At 44.5% G+C, this 17162-nt stretch overlaps 1 protein-coding gene across 2 annotated transcripts in view; it reads right to left on the bottom strand.

The window, feature by feature from the left end:
* Positions 1–538: 538 nt before the first annotated feature.
* Positions 539–17162, bottom strand: part of CLDN10 (claudin 10) — a 118883-nt gene continuing 102259 nt past the window's right edge. For both annotated transcript variants that reach the window (XM_077753859.1, XM_077753860.1), the window contains exons 2-5: positions 15322–15483; positions 15152–15233; positions 1483–1590; positions 539–875 (exon numbers count right to left, since the gene is read on the bottom strand). In XM_077753859.1, coding sequence (XP_077609985.1) covers positions 755–875; positions 1483–1590; positions 15152–15233; positions 15322–15483 — 473 coding nt within the window. In that variant the 3' untranslated portion in view covers positions 539–754. The remainder of the gene's footprint in view (positions 876–1482; positions 1591–15151; positions 15234–15321; positions 15484–17162) is intronic.

The raw sequence follows: 17162 nt of genomic DNA, 5'->3' as shown, positions 1-17162 counted from the left end.
CTTGCTTGAGCGCTCACGGCGAATCACGGCTGTGACAGGTGTAAGAGACTGGAAGTCAACACGATGCAGTCTGTAGCCTGTCCCTTCAACCCACACAGCTTTTTTTTAACTTTTTTTTTTTTTTTAACATTTATTTTGAGAGAGACAGAGTGCAAGCAGGGGAGGGGCAGAGAGAGAGGGAGACACAGAATCCGAAGCAGGCTCCAGGCTCTGAGCTGTCAGCACAGAGCCCTGCAAGGGGCTTGAACCCATGGGCCATGAGATCATGACCTGAGCCGAAGTCGGATGCTCAACTGACTGAGCTACCCAGGCACCCCTCAACCCATGCATCTTTTGAGGACCAGACTCAGATCGTCCCCACGTGTTCACAAGATACCACTCCTTACACACCTGCTTAATATACGAAGGAGAAGAAACAAGGAATGGGGGCAAAGACTGCAACGTCTGAATGATTAAGGACACGTTACAAATCCTTGATGCTTATGAAAGGATCAAGCCTACAAATACATGCTCTATAAATGTATAAAATATATACAAATCCTGTAAATAACCTGTTTATTTTTTTATAGAAAGCCACGACAGAAAATGATTAGTATATAACTGTGTCAGAACATTTACATCCATACAATCAGCAAATTCTCCAAATTCATGTTTTAAAAATAGTTTGAGCGTGAATTACAGGAGGGCTTTGAGGGGATCACTTGCGTGTGAACAGTTCACTTTTATAGTAGGACAGCTCGCGGACGTTTTCTTTTCAGACATACGCATTTTTATCAAACTGTTTTGAAGGGTTTGTGGCTTTAAGATCTCCTGCCCCAGGATGCTTTGTCCGAGAAGACATGACAGATGTGGCCCCGTTGTATGCGTATCCCATTCTGCAAGGCAAAACACAGTTCAGTAGGTCCCATTTTTTACAAGGAGGGCAGAAACCATCTCCCCATCTCCTGGGCCAGCCACGCTTCAGCCCCTCCCTGATTACTTGTAGCCAGCATTCTCTCTTGCACCCCCAAACATTTCACTGCCATTTCTGACCAGTTAGTGGGACTATGGGAATCTCAGCAGGGGAAACTCATGGCTTGTGCATGTGTTGTTTTTCTCTTTTAAAACTCTTCTTCCTGGACCCTGGGGGACTGCAGTGACCTTAACCAGGAATTTCTGCCTGTGTGAAAACGAGGTCAAGGTGAAGAATACACCCCTTCGTAAGACCCATCTTTCTGCTTACAGAAATAGCTTTGGAATGTAAGAATGATGAGCTCTGTTTTTTTTTTAAATTAACTTTAACAAAGAATGTATTTATTCAATATATTTATTGTATTGAATATTATATTCACCATATATTCCTAACTTCGGCCAATTCTAGTTTTTTGAAGTTTCTTTTTTGTTGTGTTTTGTTTTTCGATGTTTCTAAGAATCGTGTGAACGATCTAGAATCTACTGCACCTGTAATAAGTTTAACAGGTCATTTTTATCTCTTTTTCATACCTGGGTGTTTTGTTGTTGTCAGATATTGAAAAGCAAAATATGACACCGCCAATTATGCAGAGTGAGGCTCCCGCCCATCCAATAAACAGAGCAGCTCCTAATTCATACCTGTGAGGAAGCATCACACACGCATTACGGCTCACTTCTTTGGGGAGGAAACAGTATTTCAAACTAACGAGCCAACCTTTACTAAATGCTCATCAGAAATTGCCACTGGTGCTTGTAGAGGAACCGATAACACCATGTATCTGCATAATGCTCTAAACTCAAAGTATTTTTCCGGCCTTCACTTGATTGTATCTCCCCACCCTCCCCAAAGGAAGAGGAAGTGATCCCTGCAGGCCAGACAGAGGCAAAGAGGCAAAGCCGAGCCCAGGCCTCCTGACTCAACCAGTATCTTTCCTCTGGGCTCTCAGGCTCACAGAGCTTTCCATCTATTTGTTCTGCTGCACGGGATAAATTTTATTTCATTTTTTAATGTTCATTTATTTTTGAGAGAGAGAGAGAGCGCGCACAAGCGGGGGAGGGACAGAGAGAGAAGGAGACAGAGGATCTAAAGTGAGCCCCCGTGCAGACAGCAGAGAGCCCAATGTGGGGCTCGAACCCACAAACCACAAGATCACGACCTGAGCCGAGGTTGGACGTTTCACCGACTGAGCCCCCCCTGGCGCCCGACTCAGGGTAAATTATTCAGACAGACTCCAGTTAGAAAATGGAAGGTTGCCTTTGCTTTCAATTTAATTCCATTTCATAAACATCTATTTGCAAATCTTGTACAAGGTGTTGAAGATCAGCAGAACGCGCCATCTCCAAAGAGGCCACTCGGCCATGAGGGTTATTTTGAGTTGAAGGCGACTGAGAAGATACAAGAAAAGCTCTCTGCCCTTCCCCATTTGCCTAAAAGCAGGACGTAAATTTGTAAAGGTGTGGCCCCCACCCCTCCTACCAGGAAGGACAGAAGTCAATCAGCAGAGACAACAGTACACGCTGATCCACTCACACCACCCGGGGGTCGTCAGGACACCTGACTGACTAGCCAGATCTCCGGTTAGTTCCTCCATAGATGTGCCTTCCCGAACTTTGCTGCCTGAGAAGCTCAGAGGCCCCTTCCCTGTCTTGTCACCTGTGAGCTTACTGTTCTTTCGTTAAGAGCCCACGTCAGCCCAAGTGCTAACTGGCCCTCTGAGTTACTCATCACAGGGTGCTCCCACAGGCATGCACGATGCACATGTAGACCCATTGTCTTTCTCCTGTTAAACTGTCTTTTGTCAGTCTATAGAGTCTCAGTTGAGAACCTAGAAGAGTAGGGGGTGGGGGGGAGTTCTTTACAGAGCCCCTAAAAAGTCTTGTGTCTGGTCACAGAACTCTGCTGAGGCCTCCAGCGAATGCAAAGATAAACAAGGCAGCTGCCCCTGGGGAAAGTCCCCACACAAAGGGACAAATAATGCTACAGAGAACAAGAGAGGAAATCACTTACTGTGGAGGGCCAGAGGCAATCCTTTTAGGGGAGGAACACTCACCCAGAAAAACAAGTAAGGAATGAGAAAAGTAAGCCAAAATGTTAGGGGCTCTGTGTTCTCCTGCTTGCCTGTCCTTTTTCTGGAGAACAGAGGTTTTTTTTCCAAACTGAAGAAGTGATCCTCAAGATTTTTTGGCCCACAGACTTCCACTGCAAGGCAAAAACTGATGGATGCCATCCCCAACCGAATGGTGCTTTTCAGGATAAAATGAAGGCCAGGTGGGAGGGGGCCTCTTTGGGTCACGCAGAATCCAGAGAGAAGAGCTGAGACAGAAAAGTAAGAGGCGAGGGTGAGAAGGGGCAAGGCAGGCCCGAGGAGGGCGCCCTCCCCAGCCGGCCCCCGAAGCAGGTGCAGGGCCAGGCGCAGGTCTCGAGGCCACGCCACGCGACTGACAGCTGCGGGCACGCGCCCACCGCCTGCGCCCGTCCTGAGTTTTGCCTCGTCTGTTTCTACGTGCTGTACCAAGGACTGGACTCCCAGCCGGGCTCGGGCAGGCCCTCCGCCGCGATCTGGGTCGCAGGAATGCTAGTGGAAGAGTGACCTTGACCACCAGCTTGGGGAAGCAGGAAGCAACACTAACAGGCCAGGAAGCCACAGTCCACTCGCTCACGTTCAGACCCGGCTACAGAGGTAGTTTCACAGCCTGTGTTCACTATTGGGAAGAGGTGATGCACACATCACATGCTGTCCTGTGGTCCCTTCTCTTCTCACTACCATGCCGCCTTCTCTGGGAAACCCAGGTGACAGCTGAAGCAAGTACAACAGCAAGGGGGAAGCACTCATCCCACTCCAGAGCACTAATTATGCTCCAGTATGCAAGAATCGTCTCCAACCGCTCCCACCAGAGGCAATGGAAACACGTTCCGTCTGCACAGAAACACTGGCCCGAGAGGACTCGGGGGTGCAGAGCACTGGTGAAGAAAAGCTGGCCAGACCAAGAGTGCAAAATTCAGTTTTATAAAAGATGTCTTCGTTGAACACCGTGCAATCCATCTAAAAAGGATATCCTGGATTTCCACACCAGTTCTTCTTTTATGATGTTTGAACACGATTATGCACATAAAACCAGCACACTGCCTGCCAGGTCGTGAGATGCAGGTCATCTGACCTCTTTAAAACACCTGTGAGTCCCACAGCACGCTGCTCCCAGATGCCCACCGTCATGCTTTCTCCGCAGACAGCTAAAAGTAAGCGCACGGAACATTTCTCCTTGGAAGACATTACTGTGGGATTACGGTCTAATGGTACTTCCTGTTTTTCTCTATCGTGGTCCTCCCATTAGAGTTCAGGCTGCCTTTGCTCCAAATAAAACTATGCCTTAGTATTCCTCTTAGTGTACATACCCACGGAAGCAACAGTCTGAGCAGACTGAGGTTTTTCTTAAAAAATATTTAGCTTTCTAAAATAGGATTCCAGCACCGGGTACCACGGTTGATTAAAAATAAGTCTCTAATTATTAATAGTGGTCAATTGGGGGTGACGGTGATAGAAATCATAAACCAGGGCTTGGCACTGTGAAATCACCCAAAGGAGCACGCAAACATGTACACAGTACCGTCACAAATCAGAGGACAGATTGCCCAGGCAGGACAAATGTTGGCACTTGTGTCTTTATACTCATTTAAGCCATCCTGCAACTTCTGCAAGAGTCATGAGTTTGTCTTATATTAAAAACTGGTTCGGGGAGCCTGGGTGGCTCAGTTAAGTGTCTGACTTTGGCTCAGGTCATGATCTGATTTGGTGCAGTTCATGAGTCTGAGCCCCCACATCGGGCTCTGTGCTGACAGCTCAGAGCCTGGAGCCTGCTTTGGATTCTGTGTCTCCCTTTCTCTGCCCCTCCCCCGCTCATTCGCTCTCTCTCTCTCACTCTCTCTCAAAAATAAACATTTTTAAATAAAAAAAAACCTGGTTCACTTATTCTTAATTTCCAATATATTTTCATGTTTTTTAAGTCAGTAAATATAGACTCTATTCCAAGAGAAGTACCATTTCCATTTGAGTTCCTTGTGAATTCTGCCAGAGACAAACAATAAATAGTGCTAGCTTAGAGGTGAAGTCTTTAAGAGACTCCACATCTACATCAGCATTTTTTAACAATCTGGCTTTCGTGACTTGGTTCTTTCTGTTGCAAGAGACTTTTTCCTCTTCGTTCTGTGGAAAGACATGTATGGCCGACTTACTCAGCAAGGACTCAAATTCGCACCTATCAGTGTGCGTGATCTGGCAAAAACCGGCTGGTGTTACTGAAAGACAGGATTGAGAGACAGCAACGTAATATCCCCTCAAATCTGTTCCAGAGCATGCTTCCTTTGACACTGACTGGGAGGTTAGTCTCTGCCTGGAAAATCTTTCTCCATTTTTTTGGTAATGCTAAGAAGCTGACTTCAACACCTCCAAACATTACCAAATCTCAGATGCTCCGCTGCACGGCTTTCTTTCACAAACAATATCCTTCTGTCCCCACACCAGCTTCCCCACTCAGAGCGTGCCTTCTTTATTGGGCTGTTACGATCGCCAACATTTCTTCATTATTCTGAAAAGCTGTAAATCTGCTTAGCACCAGACAGATCCATGATTGTCAGGGTGAGCACAGAACTCCGTTTTATGGATCAAAACATTGTTTTTAGAGTATCTCAATCCGCTCAGTTGATAGGACTAATCAAAAGCTGCCTATATGACTTTAATTCATTTATGTAATTGAATGTAAATTTAGTAAATAGGAGAAAATTTTACTTATATGTAGATTAATCACTTAAAATTCCCCCCAAAAAAGAACCATAAAGATCTAAAGCATTAAAATTTCCTCTGAACTGGGGCGCCTGTGTGGCTCAGTTGGTTTAGTGTCCAACTTTGGCTCAGATCATGATCTCATGATTTGTGGGTTCAAACTCTGCATTAGACTCTGTGCTGACAGCTCAGAGTCTGGAGCCTGCTTCAGATTCTGTGTCTCCCTCTCTCTCTGCCTCTCCCCCACTTGGGCTCTCTTTCTCAAAAATAAACACACATACATACATACATAAATTGCCTTCTGAACTACTGGGTGAAATTATTCTCACCCGCCTGGCTGTGCCTGGGGTCCTAGAGAGCTAGCACCACATGCGGAGGCCTTCATTCTGATCACCTCATACTTCAACTCATATTTTAGCCCTGCAACCTTCATGGTGATCCGAGGGAATGGATTGAGGAATCCTTTTATTTGCACCTCCTATTTTTTTGTCTTTCTTGCATCCGAACCCCTGTTATAACTTATTTGCCATCTATGGGGGGCTCATGTAGCCTGCCCAGGTCACTGCCACAGAAACAATGTCCCAGCAGGCACTGTGCGCATCATGTGTTCTGACGTGTACAAGAGACAGACAGCTCTGGTCTCAAAGATCTCAGAGTCTAGGAAGGATGGTCAGTAAGCAAGTAACAATAGCAAAGTGTAATGATATTTAATAATAGCATCAGAAAAGCATGTTTTAACCAAGTAAACATTACCTGTTCTCCCAGATTCACACACAGATGTCATTCAAGTGAATGTCTACAACAGTAACTATATTACTGTCAGCTCACTGTACTACGATTTTTGCATGTGTGCTAAGATTTTTTTTTTTCTGCAGAATTACATTTAATCCTCATTACAATCCTGATGGGTACTGCTACCTCACTTTATAAATGAGGAAACTGAAACTCAGGGAAATTAACTGCTTGCCACATATCATAGCTAAGTAAAGACTAAAACCAGGATTTAAAACCTATAAGGTTTGGGGGCACCTGCGTGGCTCAGTTAGTTGGGCGTCTGACTTTGGCTCAGGTCATGATCTCACGGTGCATGGGTTTGGGCCCTGCATTGGGCTCTGTGCTGACAGCTCATAGCCTGGAGCCTGCTTCAGATTCTGTGTCTCCCTCTCTCTCTGACCCTCCCCTGCTCATGCTCTGTTTCTCGCAAAAATAAACATTAAAAAAAATTTTTAATAAATAAATAAAACCCATAAGGTTTGATTCCAAACCTCAAGCTCTTAGCCATTACTTTCTTCCTTTTACACAGCACACCTTAGCTAAGCAAAAGATTTTATCCATATGAGAAAATACAATCAATGCAATTTATTTTTAGTTGTCATTTCAGAGAGATGGGCATTTTCTCTCTCTGTGGCTCACTGCCTTCTCAGTGGCTCATGAGCTCCAGGGTATGGAATTTTTTCTGAATTCCCCTCAGGCCGTCTTTTCACCCAGCACAAAAAGAGGTGAGTATAGTAATTAAAATCAGGACATGATGGACTGGAAAAAACAGAAAGTGTAGCGTCTCCAAAAACTAAAAGTATTTGGTGAATGAAAAAAAAAATCTCCTTGTAAGACCCCCCTTCCCCACAGAGGAGCGAAATGACCTTGCTGAAAGTCACAGAGCTAGGAGCCAGGTCTCTGACATCTGGGATAGTACTTTTTCAAACACAGTGTCTTACTCCTCATTTTAACATGAGTGGTAGCAGCCAAAATAAATATTCCAGTTACCTAAAAACTAACGATCGATCAATTGATCTATCGACCACCTATCTCTATCAAGTTTAAAGTTTAGAAAGCATACCATGTGTTACCAACGTAAACATTTTAAAATTGAATTCCACTGCCATTCTTGTAAAGATTACTACCTAAAATAAACGTTCTTCAACTCATAAGCTTATGTGCTCCAAGGTCTAGATAACTGCATGAACAGATTTTATATCAAATAAGTGTTCTGCAGGTATTGTCTACAAACACACACTCCCCACCCCCACTGCTCCACACTCTTTTGGGGACCCAGTTACGAGGACGGGCTGCAGAGTGCCCACCCAGCCTGTCACCTCCCTGCGCTGCTCACAGTCTAGTTTCCCTTTACACAATCCCGTCAGCTAATGGCTTCTCTCCCACTGCCCGCAAAAGGCCACAGGACTTCTCACCCGAGGCTTCCCAGGAGACTTACAACGTAGCAGCAAGCACCTCCCAGGTGACGGCTAACGTAGAATTTAAATAATAAGCATCCACTTCTACATGGACACTTCATGGAGAATTCTCACGTTTAGGAAACCCAAAATAAAGACGGATCTTTTTGGTGTCAGTTCTAACTCGTTTTCCTGGGGTTAGATGAAATCAGACATACGTGCATTACCTTTCCGTGTGTGATGATTTATCCACAAGGTTCAGAGTTCTACAAATGGTATATATGAATAACCTGCTGATGTGGGGAGGGCTCAATCCCCTTCACACTGAGAAGCAGGAGGGGCTACCTCCTCTTATCCAGACAGACAACCGCAGCTCCCCTAAGATCCCAGAGGAGCAAGGGCAAGGCCGAGAGCTGAGCCCGGGGTATAATCCTGAAGCCTGCCTCTTGGCCTATCTGCCGCGATCCCCCTCCAGCTGTCTGCATAGCCAGTATCTTTACAGAAGCCCTAATTGCTGCCAGGTATTCACAGACGTAACAATATGATATTAGCCAAGGTAAATTACGACTTAAAAGAAATATCTCCTGCCCCCAAAATCACACAGGCCAATTCCAAAACAAATCTGGTGTCCAGCTCCATCTCTAGTCATACGGACGCTGGGGGGGTTTACTGGGCCCTCTCTAGTTTTAAGTGACAGATGATGCACTGAGTCCTAGTACTCAAAGCAGGCGCGATAACGTGTTCACACACGCACACGGTGAAGTCTGAACAAGCAGACGCTGCTCAGGGAGCTGCGCTTCAAGACAGGAAATTCCTGAACTGATCAGTGGCGCCTTGTGACCCCGAGGGTATGGCCGGAGCTCCTGGGCACAGCTGGAGAATCCGTGCGTGCGCAGGTGAGTGTGCACATCTGCTTGTGTCCAGAGAAAAACACACAGATGAATCTGCAGCAGAAAAGCTGGAGTCATTTAAAATCAGATCCCACATTTTATTCAGAACCCTCCGCGGGGTACCCGAAAGCGCTTTAGAACCACACCAGGGAGAGAGGTCTGTCGGGTGGCTCTCCTGGGAAGAGTGTCAAGCATGTCTGTGCATCTGACCACTTCTCGTGGTGGCCCGTCTCTAACTCAATGCTACGACTGAGGGGGTGAGAAAAAAAAAAGAAATTATTCAAGCCTTGTTTCTTTTAAAGGGTTTCCTTTAAATAAATGGTCCCTTCAAACGTGCCTTCTGTTTGAGAGCCAAGTGACTTACAACAGTTCTCACTTCTACCAGGTCTCCAACGTTTCAGTATTCATTCCTCTGGCTCACCTTCACACGCGAAAGTCGGTCGCTTAACCAACTAAGCCACCCAGGCGCCCCATCCAAGGGTCAGTATCCTTAAACATAAGAGTTAACTCAGTTTACTGACTGCCTGCTATGTGTGACACATGCTTCTAAATAACTGAATATTTATTTATCATCTCTGTATCACAGAGGAGGGACCAGGACACAGAAAAGATATGGAACTTCTTCGAGGTCACACAACCAATGAGCGGCAGAGCCCGGCTTTCCTCCCAGGCGGCCAGGAGGGGCTGGACGCAGGTACGCACTCCTCACCCCTATGTGAGCCCTGCCTGCTGCCCTCGTCCCCTTAGCCATGTGTCCACACACACAGGCCCAGTCTTTCCACTCCAGGAGACCTGCAGACAGACAGACAGTCCTACACCACTACTGACCGGCCATCCTTGCTGTAAATGCCATGGAGCAGGGACCAGACCCAGGAGATTCCAAAATCAGCAAGATGTGGCCTCTCCCTGGAGGTGCTCCTGGCCTGGTCCGGAGAGGGACCAGGAAGGAAGCGCTCACCGCAGGGCAGCACCGTGGGAGGGCGCCTCACCCCAGTACAAGTCCCTCGGGACAGGCAGGTGACAACCAGCATGTGGCAGGGAAAGGGAAAGGGGGCTCAGGGGTAAGAGCCGAGTCACCAGGAAGCATGGCAAACTGGCAGGCACTGGGACTTCACGTACTGGCCGGTGAAAATAAAACACAGTTGCCAAACACTTGATTTCCAAGCATATTTTTAAGCCACGCTAGCGTAACAAAAGCATCGGAGCAATTACCGGCGATCTCAAGTGAACAGTGAAGGCACAGATCAGCGCTTCTTAATATTTATCAGCTGAATTGTTGTGTTCGCAATACATGGCACCTCCAAAGAACCCTTTATCCAAGAGTCTGTGAGCCGTTTGCCAACATTAATTCATTCTCTGAATAATCCCACGAGTGGAGTAAGCTTAAATAAACAGACATCCATAATTCATTACATTATAATAAGCACAGAAGAGAGAAGCCAAAGATGCTGGCAAGGTCACACAGTGAGATCGATATTCCTCTGAACTTCGCCCAGGAAAATGTGTCATCTAGAAAGGTACTTCTTGAATTATCTACTGTTCATTTAACTGGACAGATAGCAAGAATGAGAGTTTATCACAGAGTAGACGGCTGTTTGTTTCTAACTACTAAACAGCCACAATGGTGAACAGTTTTCCCAAGTTAAGCTTAAATCCTAAAGTAGAAACTAAATATATGCCAGGAATGAGGGCTAGAGATAAATAAGTCCATGGTTTTCAACACTCTGAAAATAGAAAAGGCTGAAGGATAAGACCCAAGCGTGAGAATACTGGAGCCAAAATCCTAATGATAAAATTTCATACACTGAAAGAGAATAAATCTAAGGTTACGACATCCCGTTTCCTCAATTAGGGTATTTGGTTCAATGCTCCAACCATGCATGGGTTTGAAAAGAAGTTTCTTTGTGTCAATAAATTCTTACTTGGAACAGTTTATTTAAGAAAACAAATCAAGACATTTAGGAAGTTACGTCATTTGGACAACAAAGTGGTTGTGGGAATAAAACCTGAATTAAATCTCAACCCCCTGGAGGGTGGATCAGCGTAGGGCTGCCTGTTACCATAAACTTGAAGAAAGGTAGACTTTTCTGGATTTGGTAGGTTTTGTTTTAATAAAAAGGAGGAGGTTGGTTTGAAACAGCACAAAGAGGAGAGTTGGGAAATCTTTTCCAAGACTTTGCAGAAGCCCATCCTGAAGTCATGAAACATAATTACAACTTGAATGAAAGCAAGAGAAACGAAACAACAGCAACAAAAAAAAAAAAGGAAAGAAAGAAAGAAAAAAAAAGAAAGGAGGGGGGTGTTTGGCAGAACATGACCGCAGTCAGACGTAACTCTTTAAAGAACTGCAATTATGGGGGCACCTGGGTGGCTCAGTCTGTTAAGCCACCATCCGACTTTGGCTCAGGTCATGATCTCAAAGTTTGTGAGTTCAAGCCCAGCATTGGGCTCTGTGCGGACAGCTCAGAGCCCAGAGCCTGCTTCGGATTCTGTGTCTCCCTCTCTCTCTGCTCTTCCCGTCTGCTCATGCTCATGCTCTGTCTGTCTCTCTCTAAAATACAAGGAACTCCAATTGTACCCAATGACTATAGCCTGGGAGAAAGAGATTCCCAGCCATGTGGAGGGAGATGAAGGGTTTCAGAGCCAGGAGCATAGAGCATGATACTGTTTTCAGTGCTATAGCCTGAGCTTTACTCCAGCTGCACAGGAAGCCACTCATCTTTTCTCACCATAAAATTGCTACTGAGTTCCTTGCACATAGTAGAAACCTTGTTGATGAGCTTAGTCATGTGTTTCTAACTTAGGCAAGTTTCTAACTTAGCTCAAGGAATTCACTCTCACGCAGGTGAACAAAGACACCAAAGAAAGTCCAAACCTTCCTGCTGTAGAACCGCTGCCCTGCCTTTAGCCCTGATTCTCCAAAGCATTCCTCAGTTCAGGCACCAACTAAGTCAAAGACCGATGGCTGAATTCTAGCAAACACCAGCTGAGGGAATGCAAGCCCCTAGAATACGCCAAATCAAACTCTCACTTTTTGCTGCCTGGGTGGCTCAGTCGGTTAAGTGTCCAACTTAACTTGGCTCAGGTCATGATCTTTTGATTTCTGAGTTCAAGCCCCGGCTGGAGCTTGCTTCAGATTCCGTGTCTCCTTCTCTCTCTGCCCCTCCCCCGCTCACAGTCTGTCTTTTTGTCTCTCAAAAATAAACATTAAAAAAAAAATCAAAATCTCACTTTAAAAATTCTAAGACCTATGAAATTAGTTTATTATTAATCTTTTCTAATTTTTATTTCTCTCTCCTCTACTGGAAGGTATCGATAAAAGGGTGTGGCCCCTGGGCCGCTCAGTCAGTTAAGCAACTGATCCTTTGATTTGAGCTCAGGTTGTGATCTCACAGTCGTCCAGTGGAGTGCCACATCGGGCTCCGCACTGATGACACAAAGCCTGTCATGGGGCTTGACCTCCAAACTATGAAGATAGTTTATCTATAAATATAAACTATGCCTTAAATACTACATACAAATAAAAATCAATCTTAACAGCTAATACAATGCAGTAATCGAGTTCCTCTTTTCTAATCAGTTCTAAGCATCTATAGACACACTCTCTTAATTCCCACACTAACTCTAGAAGAAGTTCTCTTCTTAGCCTGATTTCAGGAGGAGAATATGAACAAACAGAGCAGGCAGAGGAGGAGAAGAGAGTGTGGACAGGACATGGGGGGCAGGAAGAAAACCCCTCCAAGTCCATATTTACTGAGCTGAGTTTAACCAAAATCTGAAACAAAATCAGAAATGCCAGCGGCACCAAACCGAGTTTAGGGGACTGAGCACACAGCAAAGACAGAAGAAAAGTCACACAAAGGGCAGGCTCAAGTCACCAGGCATCTATGAAGTAGCCTTTGCTTGACCTTCTGAGGGATGATGAAAATGATTCTTAAGATTCTGACAAAGACATCCTTAATAATTGTCAGGAAAATGAAGACAGCAATGTGGAAAAGATAATCCAGAAGAGGAAGCAATGTCTTTGATAAAATAAACCATGAGAAACACAGTTTCATTGTAGATATCAGATACCAAAGCCTGGAATTAAAATGTATCCTTTAATGAAAATTAGTAGTTCCTTTAAATATCATTAACATGTTTCTTTTTACTTTTTTTAAATTTTTATTTATTTTTGAGGGGGGGAGAGAGAGAGAGAGAGAGACAAAGACAGAGTCTCTGGGAGGGACAGAGAAAGAAGGAGATGCAGAATCTGAAGCAGGCTCCAGGCTCTGAGCTGTCAGCACAGAGCCCAACGCGGGGCTTGAACTCACAGACAGTGAGATCATGACCTGAGCCGAAGTTGGAGGCTTAAAAATTTAAAAATCAGAACACATTTCCCCAAAATAAGTAGGGGAATAAAAATTACACTGGTATCTCAAACTGCCATTTTTCCCCTATTTAATAAGAGTTAAAATAGTTTTTAAAAACACACAAAAGAAGTTTCCAAAAATATATTTTTCATCATCACAGGAGATGAAAAATATATATATAGCATACTGTCACAAAAACCATGAACTAGAGTATTAGAACTCATGGGTCTTAGAGCAAGGACGCCTGGTGTGACTCAGAGTCCAGTCAGACAGTACCCAGGTTAGTTTTGGTTCCCTTGCACACGTCAATTGACCTCTTTCCTCATTAAAAAAAAAAAAAAAAGGCTGTACCAAGAGAACCTACTTGGTAAGGCTGTTGCAAGAATAAAATAAAATGATAGAACAGAATAATATTTTTAATGCTCTGCTTGGTAACTGGAAGGGGCTCCACATTTGCTAGCTGCTATTTTGTTTACATACGCATGTATTATTTATGAATAAAAGACACCAAAGACAGAACTAAAAAACCAATTCCCTGAAGATTCTGAAATCCACCAGAAAAAAAGTAATAATGCACACCTGACCAGCTGTTTTAGCAACTATGTTTTAAATTCCTATCACATTTGATCTGAAGACTGAAAGAGAATCACCAGACCGGTTGTTAACTATACACGTTCATACCGACGTGGCTTTCTACAGAGGTATGTGGCTATATTCCCATGGGAGACACAATATTGCATATTGCATATATTATTATTTCTAATTTGGTATCCCTGGGGCTTTACCAAGGCAAAGAAATAAGCCTAGGGAAACTAAAAAAAAAAAAACAATAGCCCGTAGTTAACCCCCCCTGCCCCCCCCACCAACGAACTGCTCTATAAATGCCAGAGCATTCACCTGCAACCCGGACCATTCACACCTGGGTGCTGTCTGTGATACTCTGACACCATTTTTTTTTTTAATGTTTGTTTATTTTTGAGACAGAGAGAGACAGAGCATGAGAGGGGAGGGGCAGAGAGAGAGGGAGACACAGAATCCAAAACAGGCTCTGAGCTGTCAGCACAGAGTCCGACGCGGGGCTCGAACCCACGAATCATGAGATCATGACCTGAGCCAAAGTCGGACGCCCAACTGACTGAGCCACCCAGGCACTCCCCGAGAGCATTTTTTAAAAACCCTGCATAATGTACAGCTTCTTTATAAAGCTTTATTAGGTGGAGCTCGTTAAGGAGCTAATGTAAAAGACTAATGAAAAATGAAAGAACGAGGGGCGCCTGGGTGGCTCAGTCGGTTAGGCATCTGACTTGATTTCGGCTCAGGTCATGATCTCGTGGTTTGTGAGATTGAGCCCCGCACCAGCACAGGGCTGTCCTGGGATACTCTCTCTCTCCCTCCTTCTCTGTGCCTCTCCCACTTGTTCTCTCTCTCTCTCTCTCTCTCTCTCTCTCTCTCTCTCTCTAAATGGATGAATAAATATTTTTTAAAAACTAGAAGAGGATACTTCATTTAAATGTCATTAACAAATGCTAATCTTCAGGAGCATGTTTCCACGTCACGGTGTCAAGCCGGGATGCAAAGCAGCTCGGACACCAGCACCCAGCAAATACCAATCTGGGTGAACAACGATTAAATCAAGCCCTTAAACTTTTGCAGTCTCACATCATCAGCCTTCTCTCCACATTATGCCTCTCTTCCACTTGTCCTCTACTTAACCCCAATTTAATGACGTACAATTTAATGATGTACAGTGGATGATGTTCAGAATTTTAAATCCTACGCCTTGAGCTTTTTAGACAAGACGCTCTGTAACACCAATGCAGTAATTAAATGCATCCTTTGCCAACGCAGCACATGATATGTTTCCTCTTGAAATGATGTCATCAAATAATATTTATCAGCGTGGCTCACTTTCATGAGCCATGTAAGGAATCTGTGTATCTCAATTTAGAAGAGTCATTCACATACACTTCCTAGAAGCTAGAAACATACAGACTGAGAAGAGTACTTACTTCTGCTCAACGTAGAGAGGATCAAAGAATTCCGTTGTGATTTTGTTTGCGTAGAGGGAACAACCGGTCATTGAGCACAACCCTACGGAGTATCAGAAGGAAAGTCCCATGGTTAGTGTCATTTCATTAACATCACGAAGTACCTCGTTTGGGAGAAAGTTACTATTTACCTGACAGTATGAATACAATCCCAGCCAAACAAGCAATTTTAGCTTTGGCTTTATCTGAGCCTCCGACTTTGGTACACTTCATTCCAAACAGGGCAAATATGGAACCAAAAAAGCCCAGACTGACAGCGGCAATCATAAGTCCTCTACATGCCTGGATATAACCTGCAATTAGACGTCATCTACGTTAGCATAAAACACGTGGCTTTCGAGGGAGAAATCCTCCTCATTTTGTACCATCCTTCTGAATGAGGGTTCTGTTCTCCGAAAAACATAACCATAGTGGTTAAAGTGCCTTGTAAGAGAAGCCAGAAGGGAAAGCAAGTTAATCTACGTGAAGTGCCCGTTGTACATCACACACTTTTAGGATTGGCCTATGCATAAGCCTCGGGATAGATCCCGAGATAGATTCCCACGTTCACAGAGGAAGACACTGAGGCACCAAAGGTTATAGGTTATGCCAGAGATGAGTTAGTAAGACGCTGAAACGCAGTCCATCCACTTCTGACTAAAATCCAGATGACGCTGCCCTTCTCTGTAAGAAATATCATCCACCACCATCTCAACCCTCCTCCTCCTTTGCACATTGGACCTTTTATTTATTTTTTCTTAATGTTGATTTATTTTTGAGAGACAGAGCTTGAAGGAGGGAGGAGCAGAGAGAGAGGGAGACACAAATTCTGAAACAGGCTCCAGGCTCTGAGCTGTCAGCACAGAGCCCCATGTGGGGCTTGATCTCATGAACCATGAGATCATGACCTGAGCTGAAGTCGGACGCTTCACTGACTGAGCCACCCAGGTGCCCCACGACCCGTTTTCTTAATTACCTATTCTTATTTGCACAGCCAGGGTAGGGTAAACGTCAATGTGGCTTTTGTCCAGACACTAACAAATTTTAAATTAATAGAATTTAAACCAATAAACTTCTAGCACAGAAAGTCCTTTTCCTTTCAGCCGGAAACAGTGCCATATGTCAATCTGAAATAGCGATGGCATATACTAGGTGGAAGTAAGTGTTTGTTGAGCAAGTGAACAGGCATGTGCATCAGGTTTACATGTGGAATTAATTTTTCAATTTGAAAAAAAACTCACAAATACAGCAAGTCACTTATTGTTAGTGTTCATAATTCTAAGACCATGGTAATTATAAATTCAAGACATAATCCTGGCACATAGCCTCCAGCCCACGTTCCTTGAGGAAAGAATGAAATTTTAAGTGTTAATCCTATTGCCAGGATCCATTGTGAAGAGTGCAAAGATGCTCTGTTTACAACAAAATTAGGCCTTCACCAATGCAGACTGCAATGACCGTGAACTTCTAGTTTACAGTGTGAGCTACCTCCAGGTAGAAAGGAATTCCACTGGAGGTGAGGCTCTCAAAACCAGCAAAACAGATTTATTTTTAGCACAACAGGAAAATGGAGGCTCATTTCGATGGCAATAATCATACTGCAGGACTATCTGGGTCTCTGCTGCCAAATACTGACCCAGATTTTTAAAAAATTTCAACTCTCGGTCCCCTCGCCAGAAGCCAGGGAGCAGGTGGAAGCACAGAGAGGAAGGCTGTTAGTTCCCTGTAAGATTACAGACCATCCACCAAGACAGCCACAACTGGCTCCTCATCTACCACCAGGGCTACTGGGACAGTGTGGTTTCATTCCCTCCTGAGACTTCTATTAATCTACCATTTTGAGGTAGGTTAGTGGATTCTCACCTCCATCACTAAACAAAACAGCGTGGGTACAGACATAGCCTCTATAATGTATGTTTAAAAGATTAGCCTAAGGGTGGCTCCATAACTCAGGGGTTAGAGCACTGGTCTTGTAAAAAAAAAAAAAAAAAAA

The sequence above is a fragment of the Crocuta crocuta genome, unplaced genomic scaffold, assembly GCF_008692635.1.
Source record: "Crocuta crocuta isolate KB4526 unplaced genomic scaffold, BGI_CrCroc_1.0 scaffold31, whole genome shotgun sequence".
NCBI lineage: Eukaryota > Metazoa > Chordata > Mammalia > Carnivora > Hyaenidae > Crocuta > Crocuta crocuta.
Note: the sequence above shows the minus strand (reverse complement) of the source record. Positions and strands in the feature narration are given on the sequence as shown.